The sequence below is a fragment of the Triturus cristatus genome, chromosome 8 (genome assembly GCF_964204655.1).
Source record: "Triturus cristatus chromosome 8, aTriCri1.1, whole genome shotgun sequence".
Classification (NCBI taxonomy): domain Eukaryota; kingdom Metazoa; phylum Chordata; class Amphibia; order Caudata; family Salamandridae; genus Triturus; species Triturus cristatus.
This window is the reverse complement of record NC_140591.1, coordinates 263,876,038-263,899,348: the sequence shown is the minus strand read 5'-3', so window position 1 is coordinate 263,899,348 and position 23,311 is coordinate 263,876,038. Positions and strand designations below refer to the sequence as shown.

The window sequence follows — 23,311 nt, the reverse complement described above, 5'->3', positions numbered from 1 at the left end:
TCAATTATTTAATTTGCAGTTTCTTATAGGAGAAAAGACAATGAAATATTTACACCGAACTGTTTAGGCTTCTGGCTGATGTTTGTTGTATGATTTAACATAGCAAATTTTGTCAGGGCCTGGCTCGTGCACTGGCTCTAAGATCCAAACCACGGCTGTCTCTGTTAATTTGTTGCCGCGTCCACCTCTACTCTAAATGAAGCTAAAATAAATATGGCATTTCTGAATAAGTCATGCAGAGAATCTCAAGATTTTCGAACCACGCATTGTTTTAGGAAGAATCATCGTACATGGTTTCTAGATCATGTCAATTTTTGTCCATTATCAATGGCATTATAAGATGCCTTTCTGACCAACTATGAAAACCGAAACAACTGAACTGAAACAACTAAACCATTAGTTAGAGATGCAGCTCTCCTCCTACGCTGCCCTGTGACAGCCGCCCCTTGAGAACTGACATTCTTGTTGGCTGATTCAAGTCCATATCTTAAAATAAAGTAATATGATTAGCTTAAGAGCCTCAGCCTCCTGATCCTTGTGCCTTGCCTGCAACCTCAACTTTATTTTCCCTAGAGTTAGCTCTTTAGGGCCTGTCCTGACGAACTTCCTGACCCTCCCACTAAAACTATCCAAGATGCCGACACGTGCAACTTCACAACCAAAACTATCCCTAATTGCTTGCCCAGTTTCACATGGTTCTCTCAACTCAATGCGCTGCCAACATATGGGATGTGACATGCTCGTAAAAACTCCACAGAACAGTGTCCTTTCCTTTAAAACCCTTGGACCCGGGTCCCAACCCCCAGTGCACACCGATTTTTGAAGCTCTCCCACTGGGTTTGGGGTCGTGTTACAGCACCTGCTCGGCCTAGTAGACCAACTGCAGGTTTGGTTTGGCCTCCATGGCTGCGGTTCGGGCATACACCGGGCAAGACAGCTCTTCACACACAGCTCCTTCTTAGGCGAACACCTCCTCCCATACCCCGCTTTGCCGTCAGTTGAAGGATCGCGCTGTTGCTATCCCCAGGCGCGAGGATCTCTCCGCTAATGAGATTAGCAACCTAGTAACCTATTCTGTATCCCACTGAACCCACTGGCGGGGTTTCTAGGTTTCCGGCCACTGCTACAGGGGTCTCTCCGTCATCCAGTGCCACGTAGAGTCATTCTGCGTGTGTGTTTCACTTTAAATTACAGGGGACAGAACAATCCCACAACTAGATGACTGAGTAACTCCAGCTGGGCGGCATACTCGAACACAAAAACAGTTGATGGACAGAATGCAGAACAATGTCATACATTCACCCCAGTACAGAGATCTGGGCCTAAATCCATCGTTTTTTTGCTCACCATGCCGTTCCAGTTTGAACCCAGCCATATGCAAATCAGTCTTGACCCTGTGCCTCATGGGTACAGTCCAGCCCGAACTGCCAAGCCAGGTCCTCCCTGGACTGGAAACCAGCTTCCTAGGACCGGTTTTGGAGTTTTACCCCTCTTCAGCCAGGATAGCTTGATTCCAGTGACATGGAGAGCAAGGGACCCACCTCTGGGCATACCCTTCCCACTCGGTGACAGAATGCAGAACAATGACATACATTCACCCCAGTACAGAGATCTGGGCCTAAATCCATACTCAAACACACTTAGAATGAAGCTGCCTAGGCCCGCCCCACACCAACAACCTCAGGGGAGTAACCGTTGTCATAAGTGAATACTTCAAAGAGTGAGCCTGTGCTGCTAGCTGTCCCCGCAACTCCTTGTACGTTGTCCTACTCACTGTTACTTACTCTTTGATCATTTCTACAGGCCGTCGCTGTTTGCTGAAAACAGGCAGAAATAAAGGCTCCAAAATTCTGCAGTAACTGCCCAGGACTTATTTAGAATTAAACGTGTAATATGTTTTATGAATGCCTTTAAATACAATCAAAAACAAATCTCCAGCTTTCAGAAAGCCCATCTCCTACCCCCAAAATTACTGAGAAACTGGAATACAATTTACCTCTTCTCTAGTACATGCGGAGTATCTACACCTCAGATGAGTTAGTTTATTGCAACATTCCCACTGCCCTTACAATGGTCAACGACCCAACACCCTACTCTCCAGTCACATCTTTGCAGTTTCTTGACCTCTACCTCTTTGGTAATTCTTGGTCAAATCTGCCTCGCCGCTCCACGGAGTACCACGCAATTTTACGGTTTTAAAGCATCCCCTCGTTTTTCAGTCGCTCATGTCCACACAGACTCCGAAACCTTCCCACCATTACATAACCTGGACTCGTACTTCACCACACAAACTCAGCGGCTGTCCAAAAACTGTAGATATGTATGATGTAAAACATCCTCTGACATGGGTCTGAGTCACAACCGACCCTTTACTTACAATGGGCCAGTACTGTCGGGTACGGAGTGCCAGCACTTTTTTTTTATTTTGAGAGAGAGAGAGTAGCTGCACTTCTCAAGAGAAACACAATACTTTTAATTGGAGAGAACCGGTACTTCTCAGAAACGAGCAGGTACTCTGGTATAGAGTACCTGCACTTCTTTTTTTTCCATTTGAAGCCCTGCGACAAGCTCAACCTAGCCCCTCCTTACAGCCCTTAACATAGTTCCCACTTACAGGACTTTCACTCAGCACAACAAAAACCATGGAAGGAAACTTCCACTGCTAACCCTCCTCCCCCCCCCCCCCACCCCCCCAGCTCCTTTTACATTTTGCCGACAGAGCCCCTGCTCGCGGCACTGGACCCAGGCTCTGCACCCTTCCGGGCGGTGGTGGAGTTGGTGGTGGCGGCGGGGTCCATGTTCTGGGAAGCCATGATTAGATCGGAACTCACTAGAGCAGAGCAAATTCGGGTGAGCTGATCTCTGTCGTGTTTCTGTCTGACGCCTACCCCTCCTTAGCTAGCTCCTCCTCTCAGTTTCCGACCTCTCCTAGTCCCATGCAGCAGGCACGTCACTTCCCCTCCTTGCCCTACTGACAGGAAGTACAGGTAGCAGTGCGGGTGAGACGCCGCTAGGAAGCCAACAAGTGACAGGAAGTTAGCCATCTTTGAACACTTTATAAGACAATAATAAGGTGAAGAAAAAAGGATCATAGTTTGTTTAAACTGTTTTTCCATCAATGCCCATCGATGTTCTATCAGACTACTGGAGCGTTCCTTGCGCTCTTTTCCAACTGGAAATCAATGAAGCGATTTCCTGCTTCAGAGAGATTGAGCGGCAACATTAGAAACCAGCATTGGGTATGCAATAGGACTCGCATTTACGCAAGACCTATTGCATTGCAAATGGCAATGCGTGTGGGTGACTAGCACGAAGGGGAGGCGGGGGTAGGGAGGATGGCGAGAAGGCATTGATCGCGGAGGGAGGGGAGGGGGACAAAGTAGTCTGTGCAGTGAAGGGGCCAGTAGCCATGGAAGGACACAAATGACGACATGCTCGTCATAAGGCGGGACTAACAAGGCTAAAACCAATGGGAAGGCAGCATTTAGGACCTAAGCCAATCAAAAAGATGGGCGGAGAGTGGGTGGAGCTTCCATGAAGCTTCCATGCTATAGTGTATACTGCATGCCTCGCAAAGCGAGTAGCGCATGAGCGCTGCAACGCTAGGCGAGACCTAAAAAACAAAGCACGTGACACCATGTACTTGGCCTTGCTACCCATGCTGAATATGCAGCTGTGATTTTGCCATATCCTTCATTAAACATGTGCATTTATCTTCCTACTGAATTACAGATTAATGCCTTGCATGTCTGAGTCCTGTGTTGACCCGCCACAAAGTTGTATCTAGTTGATGGGCAGTAGACAGTTATCATATTTTTATACCTTTCTCATGTACTTTGAAATAAGTCCGTCTAGGAAAAAGTGTTCATACCGTTGATCTTGGAGAAAAAGCATTTTGTTTATTTTCAACTCCACTATATACATAAAACTTAACTCTTACACAGTGATAGTCGCTACTATGTAGTTATGGTTCAGCCACACTTCCCATTTAAAAGATGATTTTTTCATTTGCCTATAACCTTTCACCTGATTAAGGCTTCTGCACCAAATGTAGCTTTTGCTTGGTGTTGTCGGCTACGGTTCGGTGTGCCTGTCTTTTTGCAAAGGGTAAAAAAAAATGGAAATGGTGCAGAAACCCATGTTTTCTAATTATAGCTCATAGGAAACTTTCCTTGCACTTATAGCCAAAAAGGCTAACTGCATTTACAGCAAACTTGGCATGAAAGTAGAATTTTACTCAGCGTGATCTCATGTGTTTTAAATCTGTTCAGTAGTATTATTGTAGGCATAAGCATTTACAAAATTTGCAGAGCAGGCTTTAACCTTTTATAAGACTGTGATGAGCTATTCACTTTCACCACACTATGTTTACAGTGCATTGTATGTGGATAGTTTGTCAAACCACATTGAGAAGGAAAATCCTTCTGGTGTTTACACCGGAAAGATTTGACCATGTATGGCAGGTTGGGAACTTGCCTTGTGGCCATCTCTTCCTGTGCATGGCCATGGGCTGTTCATTGTAGGGGTTCGGCAAAAGACCTTGGCCACAGGTAAGGCTCTGCAATAATTTCTGCTACGCACGGCCTACAACGGGTTAGCCACCCATGGGCAGGTTGGGCTCCTGGCCTAGTCACAGCTGTGGGGGTTGAAAATTAAGCACGTAGTAAAAAAATTAAATTCACTGAAAAACCGCAGTTAAATCTGAGTTATTTCTCTATATCAAATGCCCCAAACCACTGAAATTCGCCAGTCAGCAATGCACACAATATATGCATACTGTTGGTCACCTGCCATACTCAAAACACCAATTTGCAGAAAGTACAGAAACAAAAAAGAGCTATCAAGAGAACATGGCATGCATTATGAGCTTTAGCATGTGTTGTGTACATTGCTAGCCACAACTGCCGAATTTTAGTGGTTTCGGGATGTGGAGGCAGAACCATAACTCCATGGTTAACAGTTTTATTTTTTAGTGACTATACATATAAATCAAATCTGAATTGACATTCTCTGCCTATTCAATGTTAATAACCAAAAACAAAAATTTTCTGCAGTGGTTTATGCCATCTAATGTCTATCTTGAACAATTTCCTTCTTTACAAGAACATTTTTAAATAGCTGGCATACATTTTTCTACAGATTGTGTAGTAGGTAGTAGTGGAGAAAGGGTATGCAAGGTTATGTTTTAAGGAGAAGTAATGGAAAAAATCCAAGTAGTGCGACTTTAAAAAAGAAATCTAGATTATTCATGTGAAAAACTCCTAGTTCTCTCATGAACTAGGAGTATTCCATATAGGAAATACTAAGCTACTAGGCTGGTCTGAACAATGCTAGGGTTATGTAGCGCAAGTAGTCCGATGGAGAATCTTACTCCCTTTTGAACACTTGGAGGTCCCTCTTTTGTGAACAGATGTACTTAAATGGACATGCAGCTTTATTACTAAATAGGACTCTGAGGAAGCAGTTTATCAAGTAGTGTATCAAGTCTGAAAAAGCCGGCGAGGGGGGGCTTTGAATGGTAGAAATCTAGAACCTTGTGTAGTGCCTAACGGGGCAAAAATGTTCATCAGTGACACAGTACTTCTAATTGTATGTTAAGGTTTTGTGGACACATAGTAGGATTTTTCTGTTTCGGCTGTTTTCGTAGTTTATTCTACCACTATGCCACTGACCTTTAATGTATTTTCTGCATACCAATTCATGCCATGTGCTTTAGGAGACCTTATCAACACATTGGGATTTACAGAGTATGTGTGAGTAAAGCAGTCCTTGTCCGATACAAGTTTGAATGCATGCATATATGATTATTAAGTTTTGTGCAGCCTACAGGATGACCTCCTTTTACCTTTATTTGTGTATGTTTTCATGTGTGGGGAAAAAGCCCTGCACATATAAAAGATAATGATTTTAAATAGGTTTTTATTTTCTTATATCTGGTTATTAATTGAGGTACATGTATTGAACTAAACAGGTTTTGTTATTTTCTTGTAGGCATTAAGGAATTTGATGACTAGAACCCAAGAGGTAATGACATAGTGACATTTAACAGAGAAGTGTTATAGCGGCTTAATTCCTCCGCTCCTTGGGGTTGTAACGGTTCACTAAAATCAAGATTTATTCAATGATGAAGCAGTTGAGAAGAAAGCGAAAGGGTAATTTTAGTGTTCAAGAAACTCAAACTTTACTAAAAGAAATAAGAAACAGAAAAGAAGTCCTTTTCTCGAAGCGGCTCAATTCAAGAATTAATGAACTGAAGCGGAGGGCCTGGGAGGAGGTAGCAGAGTGTGTAAATGCAATAGGTGAAGGAGAGCAAAGGACTGGTCTAGAGGTGAAAAGAAGGTACCTGGACTGGAGAGCACTAATGAAAAGGAAGCAGCTAAATGCAACAAATTTTAGACTGGTGACCAGTGGCTTTAGCAGCATGCCCTTACCTGATCTATATGACTCCTTAAATGAAGACCTAGATGAAAAACCATCATTTTCAAAAGAAACTGGATTTGAGTGGCAGTCTTCTGCAGACTTCAGAGAATCAACTGGGTCCTCAGGAGAAATTAAAGTGGAAGATGATGATGAGCAGGATCACCATGGCTTTGAGGTATGTCACAAGAATGTTGTTACTACTGATCGGCTTTAAAGTCTGATTCCTATACCATTTTCACAATTCCAGATGTCTCTTTGGTCAGGGGATAGCAAAGGCAATATGGTAGACCCTCATCCGAGCAGTTAATTCAGTTTTGTCCTGTTGCACAATAGATTATTTTTTGTTTGGCCTCCGTCAAGCAGGTGGCTCAATCTCTGGCAATGCTGCATACTGTTTGCTTGATCAGACACAGTGTGAATAGGTATGTACATCAGGCATCAAAAATGGCTTTTTTTATACATGATGTATGTAAAGGGCACTTAGACAAAATCCATGGCAAGCTTTATTAATCACACATAATTTTGGTGGATTGATCTGACTGTGTGTGTGGCTCATTATTCCGGCCATATAGTTACCTTCTTTTCCAGGCCCCAGTCTCTCGCCTTCCCTTTGCTGTACCCTGTTGATGTTTCAACGTTAACGTAATGTGTTGAAGAGATGGTATCAACAATTAGTAAGGCAGAAGATTTTTTCTCCATTTCTCCATGTGATGATCATTTCTGCTCCCGTCTGAGGCAGCATATGGAACTGGACAGCTATGAGTCAGTGAAGGATCACTGTTCGAATAGAAGGCAGCAGGTGGAAGGAAGATTTTCTAAGGGATACCTCTTTTGAAAGTGTAAACTAATACCTGTTGAGAAATGAAATGGAAGTAGTGCACAACAAAGAGGATGGTAATGACGGGCTGTAACCAGGCATTTTTGGGGATTAGCCTTGTGTTCGGCTTGTTGTAGAGCTGAGAAAATTATTTTCAAATGTGGTAGATGAGTACTCTAGTGTGGACTATAGATAATAATGTCATCGAGTTATGCAGCAGTGTAATTCTGATGAGAACAGTGTATGTGGGGAAAATAAGCTGTTTGAAAGTGTCTGCATTTCCATGAAGTCAAAAGGGAAGAATTTTGTAATGATATAAACTGGGAGTGGAAATTGTATTTTCTCTTGATGTTCATTGGCCTTGGGGAATCTGCCAGTGTCCTTTAGTGAAATGCAACTTGGTTATGTATTTGTCCTTCCTCTGGCACTTTAACATTTCAGATATCTTGGGTATAAAGTAGATTTCAAACTGCGAAATGGCATTTTGTTGCAAGTCGATACAGAATGCATACACCCATCAAGTGTGGGGACCAGAACAATAGGAGTGTTAAGTTGCTTCAGGACAGTTCAGTGTATCAATCTTTCTGCATGCGTTCTACTTCTGTTTGCACAGCTTGTCTCTACACTTCTGGTATGCGTTTTGGCATCAGTTGGAAGTTCGGCCAGCTATGATGAGGCTATGATGCTGTACTAGTTACTTATGTCCGGAAATGTCAAATAAGAAATCTGGGGATTCATTTAGTAGTTTTTGCAAATCTGGTGTTTATTTTATAGTTAGCTGAGAACCGTGGGTACTGAAAAAGGGAAGATGGTCTGTAAGGGAAGAAAGACCACTTTAGACAAAAAATCGGAAACCATTAGAGAGTAGAAGCATTGATTTGTAGCTTTATGGTCTGCTGTTCATTCAATTTCGTCAGTATATTAACACGACGGGTCTCTTCATCCATAGGTTTATCAGAGAGTAGTTTGCTAGGAGACTGGATCATATTGCTGTATAGGGGAGCTGACAGACTGCTGTGCTTTATTATCAAGACATGATAGAAGTGGTACCTTGTCTCCAGGCTGGTGTCAAAACCTAATTAACTAATTTAGAGGGTTGATGCGCAATTTAGAGGGTTGATGCGCAAGATCAGGAATGTCTCCATCTTCATAAGACCTTGTGAGTGTTCATAATATGTAATCCAAGGCTGATAAACGTAGATCTGCGTAAGACAGAATTCCAAGTTATACCCTCATGGGTTTATTGAAAAATATAATTATGACAGACAACAAAAAGTAATTCGTTATTCAAGAACCAGCCCAATTAAAATACTCTAATATAAGGCTGCAAGAGCACTAACATAAGAGGCCAGCCTTTGAAGACAGCCCAGGGAAAGAACTAAATCTAAATTAAATTAACAGACTGACATAGTCTACCTTCTACCATAATACAGCAGTTTTTATATGGTTCTAGGGGTACAGAAGCCTCACACATTTATGGTCTGCAATGTCATGACAGGATTGCACCAGCAATGTAGCGAATGCGTAAACCAATCCATGTTCTGTTAAATAAGATACTTCTGTTGATTAGGATATGCATAACTAATGAAACAAATTGTAATTTTTATGATACGCATACAATGGTTTGTTTCAGCTAATGTATGGCCTATACAGAAAAAACACAGGTAAGCTAGGAAACCTTGAAACGTTAGAGTGAAGTAACATTCTGAGCACTGCTTCCTCGAGGGAACACAATTACATTTTCAATTCATTCAGACTCCACATTTGAGGCTTCTTTTTCGTGATTTTCCTGACATGGAAAAACACACAAGCATACAGATTGAAAGAAAGGTTTGCTTTTTAAAAATAAACATGCACTGTTTTTCCACAAATATGAATGCCTGTCAATTCAAGCTGAGGCCTAGTCAGGCTAACTGAACCACAGTTAAATTAGGCATATTTTCTGATTAGGGAAAAACTCGTCTACACTGGAATTTTATCATCTTGGTGGAACTTTGTCAAGCAGTTTCTTCTGTTGGTATTCATTTCTTTGCATATTTCATTCTGCTTCCTGACCTACCACATTAATCCCTTTCTGTAGGTGGTCTACATAATTCAGTAGTGGGATACAGGTGTCCTCTTCTTGCCCATTAAGATGTGGAGTGGTCTTCCAAATAACAGCTCGGAGCGAGACAACCCAGTTGAGTTTTGAGGGTGGCAATGTTAAGCTTGCTAAACCAAGGGAAGCATCTGATCCCAATTTCTTGTGTATTCCTGTCCCCAAACTTTGTTCAGTTGTGAAAAGAGTGTTTGCACAAATTTGTCAGGACCTTGTGAGGCAGTTCAGGGTGCTGAGGACTGACCAAACATAACCCGTTTTTGCATTTGGGTTTTCTAGTCCAACCTCAGAGCAGATTTTGTTAGTCTTCCACAGCAAACCCTTCTGCACAGCTACTCCTAAAAAGTGTACTACGCTCCATTTACATTTCCACAGTTTCACCCAGCCCCTGATCCTTTTTTCTCTTTATAAACCTGTACTAAGGAAGCATATCACGAGAGGTACTACAGCCTTCCTTGTTTATGTAACATTACCGTGATCGCACTTGATACCGATCAGTCATTCTGCTGCTAGAACACCTTTACCTTCCCAGTTTAGGGTAATTCATGCTGTTGCCTTTTACCTACATGCTTGGGATGTATATGCAGGACACAAGTGACATTAGTCACATGTGATGTGAGTTCACCGAACATCCAGGAGACATTGTTTGGGGCCCAAGTGCAGGAAATGTAACTGTTTGTTTTGTCCACTGCACGTCGGTCCGCCTCCCTGCAAAACACATTCTTTGGCTGCCAGTTTGTAGTACCATGATATCGATGTGTGAAAGGGGATTGTCTGCAAGTAAGGCAAGACTTGCATTAAGTTGTTCAAGCTTGAACACAAGAGTCATTAATGCAACAACTTTACTATTAAGGCAAGCAAACCAGGGAAATGCAGTCAGGCTGTGGACAGCGGATAATCTATGTAAAACCATTATGGGCAAGATGAGAAGAAATTAGGGGCCCAATTCTCAAAGAAACGCACACAAGTGCATCTAGAGGTATTTGTCCTTTCGTTGATGCACAGTTACATTATTCAAGAATTCATAGTTTGTAGATGTAGGTCTGGATTCTGAACTCCTATCAAATGTTTGTGAATTCCATTTTCCAATTAACAAATATATGTGTATATATTTGCATGTGCCAAAATCTGGTGTGCAATTGCAAATTCAATTTCTCCACACATTCTTTATTCCCACTGTAGAATTCTTTATTCCTGCTCTTGTCCGTAATGAATGAGCATAATCAGAGGTGATGTTATCTGAGCTCTGATATAAGGAGAACCATGCCATAATGAAACACCTCACTGCATGGCACCAAAATGGACAAATGGATTTGATTTTTTTTTTTCTTTTTACAGGACAAATACATTTTACAAAGCTTCCAGTCCCTTGTACAAGTGGATCATTTATAAGATTCCACAACTCTTGATCATGAGTAGTGGAGCAGTGCATTACTTGAGCTGTATTTGTAGAATTTAAGAATATTTGATGAGTTTGAGTCATTTAGATTTGGTTTGTGAACATAACTTTCCGTTGTTATTTTGGTACTAGTTGAGCGTACTTTTTTTTAAATTTCTTTTTTTTAAAATAGATTTTTGGTTACTATGTTTAAAGCTCATCCATTTCATTCCTAGGGTAAGTTTCTTTAGTGGATTTTTTGAAATTTGTTCTTATATGCTTAGATGTCTAGAATGTCCCATACCCAAGGCTATCTGGTCACATCCTGTGGTTGTAGATTGCAGGTGCTGGGCATAGCCTTAAGCCACACTCTGTGCCTAGTTCCCCTGCCTCCATTACTCTGCCTCCAGCACCTGCAGGACATGTCCTTCATCCTTGCACAGTAGTTGCAAGGAGCATGGAGTGGCCTTTTACCCCTTCCTGCACGTTGTCCTCCTGCCTTCGAAGAATTATCTAGAATTACCAGCTCAGCATAACTTACAGTTCTACCAAAAAGTCTCAAAATACAAGGCGTGACCTTTGGTAATACCCCGTATGCATTGCCTGGCCTCAGGTCACTGCTCATATGGTGGGAAAGTGCTGATGCAAAAGTACTAACTAGACAGCAGTCGTTGTTTTCACTGATTAAGAATTCCTTATAGGTATTTCAATCAAACAACAACTTTTGTAAGTCCCTGTAAAGGTTGTCTCCTATGACATATCTGGAAATGTTTTAACATAATCAAACGTAGGTGGTCATATCTTGTGTGTGGAAAACTTAATGCATGGTCATCATGGCTATAAGCAGTTTTCCCCAAGTAATATTTTTTTAGAGATGCATCCAGTACCATCAAGTGCCACTCACATCTGTGTACAGGACATCACCCAGTTCGTAGTGTAAATAATGAAGAGTGTAGTTTAATTTAATACAACAAAGGCATCCCAGTACGAACCTCAACCGGGAGCACAAGGTCTCGTTGATGTACTTTCAACCTCATTAAACAATCGAATCCCCTATACCATCGACCTCAAAACTGCACCTAGGGCCATGAATAGTTTTTTACCACAAGTGGAAACTTCCAACACTCTGAACGAGCAGGAGCCCACGTTAGCCCCAAATACTGCAGGTCCCACCGCGCAAGACGCCATTGCAAGTCTGGGCCTCCAGTTGAGGGTGCTGTCCTGGAATATCGCCAGAATTAAAAATAAACTTCACAACCCTGACTGGATACAGTTTGTACAAAATTATGATGTGTGCATGTTCCAGAAGACCTGGGCCAGAGATGATCTCGCCATGAGGGGCTTTGCAACATTTGATGTGTTAGCTACTATGGGAGGCAGAGGCAGACCATCGGGAGGGCTAGGCACGTGGGTTGCAACTCACCTGGATTGTACTGTTGAACCACTGGCCACTTCCTCGGATGATATCCAGTGCACCCTCCTTACTTTTAGCACCTTAATTAAGATTGCCTTCATCAATATCTATTCCCATCTGGTCACCATGACCCAGGAATCCAAGACCATAGGCATGCTTTCCACGCTTATTGACCTGGTTCCCCCAAACACCAGGATGGTGATAGGCGGTGATTTCAATTGCCAATATGAACCACTAACCATGCCTACTGACTCTCTGCTTACTGCGGAGGATTCGATTTGGTTAATCCCTCCTCCACTTATTCCTGCGGTCAGAACATGGACACATCTGGTCTTACAGATAAATGCAGTAACATCAGCTTATGCATTGAGGGCTTGTAATGGGCGTACCAAGTCAGACCAACCAGGAAATCACACCTTTAATAGACCGGGACAATCCTCTCTTCTTGATTACATTCTAGTGGAGGCAAGCATCTGGCATCGGGTGATTGATTTCAATGTCTTGCCAAGACACGACAGCGACCACAATGCCTTGGTGTTTGAACTCCAGCTCCCGGAACCTCATGGTCTCCCCATTGCAGGCCCCTTTTCTGATTCCACCCTCTCCCTAGACAATAATAGAAGGAGAATCAGTCATCGGACAAGGTAGCTGCATTCTATACCTTAATCATCCCCCCTTTGTTGGTGATGGACACGGTAGCGCAAACTGTTAGCGCTCATGACACCATCACCCAAATCACGGCCATACACTCGGACTTGACCACCAGTCTAACTAATATTTTTAATCCCCTGATGCATATTAAGGGCAAAAGTTCCCCAAAATCCACCTGGTATAACAACGCTTGCCGTATGGCAACGAGTGCCCTTATTGATGCCAGAAAAACCAAAGACAGATCTTTGATAAAAACTAGGAGGGTTCTCTATAGGAATAGTATATAGTCTGCCAAAGATGAGTGGGTGCCCGAAAGATGGGACGCGATTAAACAGGCACTTACCAACAGAGATATGAGGGAGTTTTGGTCCTTGGTTCCAACTTGCAGTTCGCCCATTGAGCCAAATATATCTGCGGAAGCATAGAAACTTTATTTCCAATCATTGTAGTCCACTCAGGATGTTATGGACCCCACAGAGGGCTCCCAGCTAATTGGCGTAGAGATCCCCCTTGAAGACGAGACTTGGTTCTCTCTGACTGAAGTGCTGAGTGCTATTGGGAAGCTGCCCCTTGGAAAGGCCCCAGGACTGCATAAGATCCCCGGGGACTTATATCGGGAAGAATCCAACATCTGCAGCACATATTTATGTGTAATATTTAATGCCATATTAAGCGGTATGGAAATCCCGGATACCTGTCAGGGGCCGTAATCTTTCCAGTATGCAAAAAGGGATCCCCTCTTCTGTACTTAAATTATAGGCCAATAAGCCTCATTGATGTGACGCAAAAGCTGTTCGCCAGGGACATTCTACATTGTCTCCAGACCTGGATGAAAGAGGGTGAGATGCTGAGTGCATATCACGCAGGCTTCCGAAAAAACATCTCCACCATTGACCAAATCTTAAGGCTCCAACTACTATATTGGAAGACGGTGACGATAGAGGCTGGGAGCCTCTATCTGATCTTTGTTGTTTTAAATCAGCGTTCGATTTGGTACCTCGCCACAAACTTTGGGTAGTTTTGGAGTAACTGGGCATTCCACCTTATCTGCTCACCCTGATCAAGCAATTACACACTGGAAACTTTGCACAGGTTAGATATGGGATACACAGGGAATTGACTTCACGCTTCCCAGTAAATAGGGGTGTAAGGCAGGGGTGTGTTTTGGCCCCCATACTGTTTTGTCTTTATATAAATGGTCTGGTGGAACAACTGAACCAAATCGCCAATATCGATGCCCCAAAGCTTGCCCGTGACAAGGTGCCAGCAATGATGTTTGTGGACGACACCTTGTTACTTTCTAAATCACCCATGGGCATCCAAAGGATTCTTTACACCTTTTCTATATTCTGCAAAGACAGGGGGCTTGAGATTAGTACAGCAAAAACCAAGTATATGGTATTTAATCCTAGTAGAACTTCTCGTCCCAACCCCACCCTAAATGGCACCCAGCTGGAGAGGGTGGCAGTCTTTGACTACCTGGGTGTCACGTTGACGGAAACCTTTGGGTGGGGCCCGCATCAAGAAAAGGCAGGCCTGAGGCTAGCACAGATGACCGGGGGCCTAGCAAAATTATATAGGAATATAACATCAAGACAACTGGGACCGTTAATGGAGATTTACAAAGTTCAAATCAGGAGCGCAATTATGTATGGGGCTGAACTTTGGGGACACCGCCCTGTAGGTGCACTGGTCAGAACCGAGAAAACGTTTGAGACAACTCTTGGGCCTACCGCCAAGTACCCCTCTCATCCCCTTACACATGGACCTTGGCCTCAGACCCATAAATGAGGAAATCGAGTTGCGACCCTTGACCTTCTGGCGGCGACTATGGGCGACACCCGAACTACTAGTTTACCAGTCGGAACTCAAGGCGATCCTGGGGCTAACAGGGTGCGACAAATATCCTGGTTGGCACTTGTAAAACACCTGTGCTTTAGACTAGGCTGGCCAAATTTATGGACCCACCCGGAGGAAGCGTCCCGGACTATTTCACGCCTTGAGCTAGTTAAATCTTACAGGCTTTTTAGAGTGGGTGAACTCCATGGGAATGCTAAACATGGGTGTATAACTTATGATTTTTTTTAACTTTAAAGATCAATATTTATTTGAGACTTTCCTTGATGACGTCTATCCACTCATGGCAAGGAAACTCTATGTCCAGTGTAGATGGGATTGCCTGCCAGTCCATGCATTTACAAACAAATGGACCAAAGCCTCCCCACTCGGCTGTCCTGCCTGTGAGAGCCAGGTAGGGACCCTTACACACGTTTTTTTTTCTTCTGCCCAGGTTATATTGCAACCAGAAGGTATCGGCTCCTACCAATATGCAGGAATATGGGGTTCAGAGAGATACGGGAGGCTCTTAGAGTTATGCAAACTGGAACTCACCCCCGATTGTTTTTGCTGTGTCCCGTTTCCTTAACTCTGTGGCTTAGGCGTCGCAAGTTTTTAAATTCCTCTAGTGCAGCCTAAATATATCTTTTCCGTTTTCCACTGATTTGAACGTATAAAATATGAATTCACCGTTTTAAATGCTTTTTAAACTCTAATAACGTTTTTACTTGCTATCAAGGTTGTATAAATAACTGATAATGGTTATACTTTATGATGTTAAAAAAATTATGTATTGTATGTTTTTTTATCTTCTGCTTTTATGGTCTGTAATGATCGAAATAAAGCTTGGAAATGAGTACATGGCTATTTAATACCACCTCACCTTTTGTTTGCTTTGTAGGTACAATTTATATATTCCCATATTTTTCATCACCGCTCCACCTCGTGGGTTCTGTACCTGGCCTGTGCGGCTCCAAATGGTTTTTTTTCTATCTCAGTACAGGCTTTTCAGCCAGTTCCCAAATCTCATAATGGCTGCTGTAGCTAAAATCCCATATCTTTCCAACCAATTAGATCAAACTTGGTTGTAAAGTGGCATAGCCGGTTCGGAAATTATAAGATGGCCAAGGGATTCAAAAGCTTCGGTGTCCATCAGATTTGATTTGTGTATCAGTCAAACTCTTCTCCGTTTTGGTATTAATTTTTCTTCAACAATCAATTTACAGCAAATAAATGAAATTGATCATGATTGGTTTTAATCTTTCCAACTCGTTTTGCTGTGCTGAATGGCAATCGCTAATTTTAGGTCTCTCCTATAAAGGCTTTGAGTTGATGGCCTGGCCTTTGCATAATCTTTGCAGAAATGATAATAAAAACACATTGATACCTAAAGATTGTCTAAAAACCAAATACTTCTTGGGCAGGTGGCACTAATGACTGGAAGATTAATTCAGACCTTGAATGATAATATTTACTTTTCAAGAACAGTTCTTTCTAAAACATTGGGCTTCTATAATTTTGAAACAGTTTGCCTGCTTATTCATCCTTGCTTATTTTTTATTCTTGCAGCCCTGGAACAATCATCTGCGTGGACCAGGGAAATTTCAAGAGCAGGTTAGTCTTTAGCTTTATTAGCACCTCTCCAAAGCTGTATGTGTAAATTATAAGCTTTGTAGAACTTGCTGGTTGGACGACAATATAATTTACAACATTTTGCACTACTTTATATGCGTTTCCAGTGTGGAAAATTAAGAGTAAGTACTGAATATATATTATCCAAGTGGAACGAGAAATTAAGCACCAAGACACATTTATCAGCAATTGAGCCAGATAAATGTTTTGAATCACTTATTTATTCAGTCAAAATCATATTAATAAACACCGGGGCTATAGCTGTGAGAGATGGCTTGATTCATTAAGGCTAGAATGTATCCCCCTAATAAGTTTCTGACCCACTTTGTAGGTATAGGTTGCTGAAATGGGAAGGTCTACAGTGCCATCACCCCCTCAGACTCCACTTTGTAATGACAATTATATTTCCTTTGCATCCACACCATTCATCCAATCTTGATCTATTGTCATTTTCAACTTAGTAGCATTCCAGGCCATTAGAAGTCCCCTATACGTTCCAATAAGCTTTTGGAAAAAGATCTATCGAATATACTTTTGGCAGATGGCACGTCTCCTCCTTATCCCTTAGTCTGGTGGTGCTTTAGCAGTAGTAGGCTCAACTCCCTTAACAAGTGTTCTGCTCCTATTAGGGCATTGTACACCTACTTGGACAACCTCTTTCAAATGATTCCTCAATTTCTTAGCCCGTGTAATTAAGCCTTTCTGAAACCTTTTTTTAATGGCCTAAGTTGGAAACATTTAAATTTGTGTATGAAAACAATACAAACCCATTACCACTGTGAAAAATCCAATCAGCATGGCTACTTTTCAGACCAGGGTATAGACTTTAAGTGTACCTCAATATGCCATAGGATGGACTCTGTTACAGTTGGATAGTCGGAGATAGTGTTTGCTGCTGATCCATTTGCTAATCAAAAAGAACCCTTTTTTTGTTGTGCATGCAGCATTACTGGATTCCTGCAGGGACGAATTGCTTGCCATACAAAGTGTTGTTTTCCCCTGTCTTTGGAGCAGACCCTGGGTCTGTGTTTCCCCTAGATAGTGGGTTCAGCCTTATTTGGTTGTAGAAGTCATTGACTTTCAGCCCTAGGTCCATAGGACTGCCGTACTCATGGTGGCGGTCCGACCACCAACACCATACTGTGAGCATGACCGCAGTATTCTTTTTTTATTCACAGGGATTTCTAAAACGCATGGCTACCACAAGAGGCTCCCCAGTGGTATAACAACCAGATATTCTCAAATTAATCTATAACTAGAACGGAAAAGATTTTAGAAAATTCCTGAATGCTAGTTTAGAGGGAGGCCATTCCACAATGTGGGTACTAAAAAGGTAAAGGATTTACCACCACTCCTGGTTCTCTTTATCCTTGGGTCTGCAAGAAAATGTTGTGTTGGACCGCAAAACTCTTGCAGAGTTATATGGAGTGAGAAGATTTTGAATCAATTTAGGACCTCTTTTATCTATTGCTGTATGAGCCATACACAATACTTTGAAGTGCATTCTCTTGAGTACTGGCAGCCAGTGAAAGCGTGCTTGGGCAGTAGTAGTAGCTTGACGCTTGGGAATCTTCAATAGTATCAGTGCTGCGGCGTGAATGGTAGTGAGAAGGCGCTTGAGGCAGCTAGGGCGTGGTAAGCTTTGGTAATGCAACTCAAGCAGCCAGAGGAAACCATGGATGAAGGGCATCAGGGGAATTTGCAAGAGTCTGTACCGTAAAGTAGCCTGATATAAAGACATGGAAGGGATGGAATGGAGAAGGAAGGTATGGGTGTGCCATCCAGCTAATAGGCGATACCAAAGGGGATGATGGATGGAGTGTTTGAGCAAATCAAACACTTATCCCCAGTCAACTGATCTGGGTTTAATCCATCATCATTCTTTAGCTCACTCCACCACCCCAGTTCAGACATGGCCATATGCAAATCAGTCTGACCCTGTTCCTCATGGGACCGGTTTTGGATTCATAACCCTCATCAGCCAGGCCATCTTGAATCCAGTGGCAAAGTGAGCAAGGGACCCGCGTCTGGGCATACCCTGCCAACTGGATTCAAGATAGCGTGGCTGATGAGGGTTATGGACCCGAAACTGGTCCCAGGATGCTTGTTTCCGGTCCAGGGAAGACATGGCTTGGCAGTTCGGGCTGGACTGTTCCCATGAGGCACAGGGTCAGACTGATTTGCATATGGCCATGTCTGAACTGGGGTGGTGGAGTGAGCTAAAGAATGATGATGGCTTAAACCCTGATCAGCTGATTGGGGTGAGTGTTTGATTTGCTCAAACGCTCTGTTCATCATCCCCTTTGGTATCATCCAGCTAATAGGAGTCTGAAGGATGAGTGGAGGATAAGACTTCTGAGTCGAGGTTCCATGTGAGTGGACCTGAGGGGGGCATTAGTATAGGTAATTCAAGACACACCTGGCGGGGGTAGGAAAGGGGGGCAAGAGGTTGCCATCTGACATGGAGTGGGAGGCATTGTATGCCACATGAGTCATTATGTTACATTCCAACTTCTGAAAAAGTTGAGAGTGCCGACACTGGCACAGAGACTGGCCACATAATAATTGGACTGTGAACACGAGGGAGGAACTGTCAGTCAAAAAGGGGGTGGGATCGGACAAATGATGTATGGCATAGATAAACTTGTCAGATATGACATGGGTATGGTTATATGCAACGTTGCACATACTATTGTCAGTATGCTTTCATGAATAAATGCTCAAAGTTTGTTTAAAAAAACAAAAACAAATCAGTGCAGCTGCGAGATGAACAACTTGAAGTCTTTTCAAAACAGACTTCGGCTGCCTAGATACAAAAAATTCCCATAATCAAGTCAGGAGATGAATAAGCATTGTATTATTAGCCTATGTGATGTGATGTCTCTGGTAGCCATCTAAGCAATTTTATGAAGGCCCATAATATGCCAAACAGGTGGATGCTAATGTTTGGGCTTGTGTCTCCATTGTCAGTTTATCATCAATCCAAAAGCCAAGTCTTTTGACTTTGATTTTGGAGGGGAATGTGTACCAAATGAGGAAGGCCAGTTAAGTTCCATCCTTCTCAAAGGGTTTTTTCCCACCACTAGCACTTCCGTTTTTTTCAGATTTAAGCTTAAGGCTGCTATTACGCTTGGGCGGTCAGACTGCCAAAGCACTAATGCGTCCCCCGAGGATCCAGGATCCTACGGCGGTCGTGCAGCAGTCCGAAGCAGGAATAAGCTGTTGGTGCCGCTGCGGCACCCCCAAGCATATTCTGAGTTGCCCTCTAATCGCCCCTTTCATGGCGGTGAGCAGCCCGACCGACCAGGATTGGTGGGTGGGTGCACCACGCCTTTGGCGGTCCTCCAGCAGACAGCGCAGTGTTGGCGCCGCTGGAGGACGGCCAAAGTCGTAATAAGGCCCTTCGTATTTTGTTCCTCTCTTGGGACCGTAGGAGTTGAATGTGTTTCTGGAGCAAGACATTCCTGAGAGAACCTATTCTGGGGAAACTTAAACCCAAAACTGCTTCATTTCAGGATGTTTAATCCTTCCCTTTGAGTGTCCTTTATGTGGGGAAATATCCCGCCAGTTCTTCCTATTGCCTGCAAATCTACAAAAGAATAAGCCATAAACAGATGTTTTGAGGCAAGTAATATTTTCCTTATTTTCTGAACCCTACCTCAACACTTTTTGCCTCTCCCTTTTCCATTATTCCTGCCACTCTTACATTTTAGGTGAAATTCCCTACATTCTTTTGCGGAGAACCATTTTGGTCTTTCATCTGCCTGGTGTTGTCAGGCAGGTGTTCATAATTTTGGCATGTCTGTAAAAATGGGTGCCCAGTTTTAATTAAATACTAGTAGGCTCCATCTGGGCCTCTGGAAAACCTATGCTGCACGAGCACAGATGGACACCTGACGATCAGAACTCTGAACTTGCTGTTTTGCCCACGGCTGAAAAATCATAGGCCATTCAATTCAAGCCACACCACTCTCTGACTCCCAGTCTTTTTCTTTAAATGAGCATCAGTAAAATGTGGCGAGAAACTACAGGTATATGTATTGTAATGCTTCTTTAAAAATTGAAGTTAAATGAGTTTGCAGTACTAGAAACTACTAGTGGCAGAAAACACAAGAGTTTCCCCCATCATTGACATAAGAATCTGTTTTAAGTGCAATCCAACGTTCTCATTCATTTTTGTGCATTGTGGGGCCTTATTCACTGTCCATTTAGCAGTCCTTTCCCTGAATTAGCACACCTGGAGTCTTACTAATAAATGGAATTAAAGTAGTGAAATTGCCAAAAAATTAAACTCCTTTGTGGAGTGGTGAAGATTGTGTGAACTACAAGGGTGCTTAGGAGCTAGGGCCCTGGTCATATGAATAGCTTCACCACAGCCAGATTCCATATGCACTGGCACATTGAAACTTACAAGTGTGCCAGGTGTGACAACAAAAAGACCTGAGAATGACCATATTGTTTCAGACCATTCAAGTTGCATAAACCACTCAATTTACAAATTGTATGTGACACCAACCAATCCATGCTGGGCAGCTAAACTGTCCTCTAGAAAGACAAGTAACATGTCTTGAAGGTTTGGGAAATAATACTGTTGGCAGTGTTGCAACGCTATCATACTATTGTGTTTGTTGTAAATAGCTCAAGCTTAGTTTTTTAGATTATAAGTTAACATTAGCTGTGAGTAGCAATAATATTTCTGCTCTTGTAGGACCTTTTGATGTCTAAGAGTTTGGACCCCTAGGCATAAACACCTGCAAGTACCTGTCAAAAGAAAGCACAGATCCTCATTGGTTCGCGGTCTTGTGGTATCAAACCACCTGGTAGAGCCACACTCAGTCTGCGCAGTAGAGCAATGGTGTGTTACTGGCTCAAAATTCCACTGAACTAGTTTCTCAAAAATATAAATATACCTTTTATTGCCATTTCTCTCATTAATATAACTGAGATGGTTTGCGCCCTTCTCAGGGCTGATATACGCATATCTATTCGGTGTTAACGATTACATGAATCTATGTTTCCGAATACATGTTTATCAAACTGGTATACATTGTAGTTCAAGGAAGGAACAGATATAAAACTACTTTTGGAACCTCAAAGTCCTCCCCTTCCCCGTAGTCAGTCCTGTCGCCACTATGCATTCGAACTTTACACTAAAAGTAAGTCTAAAAATATATGCAAGCCTTAACCCCCCCGCACCCCATCCCCATCTCCCCTTCTGTACGAACACCGAGAGCCTATCAGATTTCCAAATCTGGAGTATCTCTGTTCAAGGTGGTCGATCATCGATTTTGCCCTCCAGTGCAAGCAAGATGGTATCCTAAACATCTATTGATGGACCCTTATTATTCCTTCTGCATTGGGCCACAATGGTGGCCACCTCTGCTCTAGACCATTTATATGTGGGTTAGCTTTCCAGTTCATACAAATATTTCTTTTAATGATTGAGGGCCAAATCTAGGAACCTACAGATCTGCCAGAGTGGCTCAGGTCTCTGGAACAGGTACTGTAGCAGCCCCAATTGGATATTTCTACCTGTTGCTTCCCCCAGCACTCCCCATATCCCCATCCAAAAAGCCTGGATGTTGAAATGCTCACAGGCCATACGATAAAAATGTGCCCGTAACTGCATGCACCTAGGTCATGCATCCCTGGCCCTCGGTACATCTTCGCTATTTTGTCGGGGGATATATAGGTTTAGTGTATATAATTTATTTGTGTTAATTTTGAGTTGTGCATTTCTGATAACATTCTGGCCATATGCCAAAGGTCTATCCCAGGTATTTTTCAATGTCCCCATTAAAGCCTTCCAAGCCAGCTTTGATCGTGCACATTCCTACACCATAAATATGTAAGGATCCTGTGGTGTTTACAAGATTTACCTTATCTGCTCATTTTCCACGTTATGCAGTTAATTTTCATACCCATAAAGGGTTTCTCAGCTGTTGTGGAACCCTGGGTCCTGCTATTGGACACCATGACTCATTTACTTCCTTACCCTCAACTGGCTTGGTATTATGCAGGATATCGTATGAACCCTGTGGCCCACATCCCAATCTACAAATGCTTTCAGTACCAGCAAGTGCCTCTCACAACTGTGGACATGACATCACTCAGTTCGTCGTGCAAACATTGAAGAGTTTAGGTTAGTTGTTAGGTCTTTAATGCCATCTCACCTTTTGTTTGCTTTGTAGGGAAAAAGTATATATTCCCATATGTTTCATCACAGCTCCACCTTGGTTGCTTCTGTACAAGGCATGTGCCTCCAAATGGTTTTATCTCCGTACAGACTTGTTAGCCAGTTTCAAAATCTTGTAACGGCCGCTGTAGCCAAAATCCAATATCTTTCCAACCCATTAGATCAAACTTGGTTTTAGAGTGGCGTAGCAGGTTCATGAATGATAAGATGGTCAAGGGATTCAAAAGCTTCTGTGTCAATCAGATTTAATTTGTATATCAGTCAAGTCCTTCTCCATTTTTGTATCTTTTTCTCCAACAGTCAATTCATTAGGTCTACCATTCGTAGACCCAATGAACCCAGGTAGTAATCATGTGCCAGAACTACGCTTCTGATTGTGTGTGTCCTTTTCCCGCTGCTGATGTTTGGGTAACTACTTTGCCACCCATAGCTAAGAACTGAACTTTCTAATTGGAGATTATCATGAGGTCAGTGGTAGCGTGCTGCTATTAAGAAATGTAGCAGTATTCAGCCAGACATTCCACTTTGACTATTCTGGTACCAAAACATTTCCCATCTCTGCCTGCCACCACACAAGGCACCCCCGAGTTTGTTGCCTTGCGCTCCCATGCCTCCACATACATGTTACCTTAACCAAGCCACATGCAATGTCCACAGCAGACCAGCCAGATAACCCTCCCTCAAGATCTCAACCTCATTTAGACAGGGAGATCAGCTGCCATCAGTGTTGAGTTGGAGATGTGGGGCTCAATAGATTTACAAAACAACATTTTGGACTCGGTGGTAACCTCTTCCTTGGGTTTGGGGGCAAAAAGTTAAGCAAGATGAGCAGAAAGCACCCCATTTCCACATTGCCCTCTAATCAGTGA

The 23,311-nt window shown here is 42.8% G+C and overlaps 1 protein-coding gene across 1 annotated transcript in view; it reads left to right on the top strand.

The window, feature by feature from the left end:
- The window catches only part of LOC146801949 (myb/SANT-like DNA-binding domain-containing protein 4), a 52,971-nt gene that overhangs the window by 18,227 nt on the left and 11,433 nt on the right, over positions 1-23,311 (top strand). Inside the window, exons 2-3 of the mRNA XM_085621473.1 lie at positions 5,992-6,595; positions 16,184-16,228. Coding sequence (XP_085477599.1) covers positions 6,122-6,595; positions 16,184-16,228 — 519 coding nt within the window. The 5' untranslated portion in view covers positions 5,992-6,121. The remainder of the gene's footprint in view (positions 1-5,991; positions 6,596-16,183; positions 16,229-23,311) is intronic.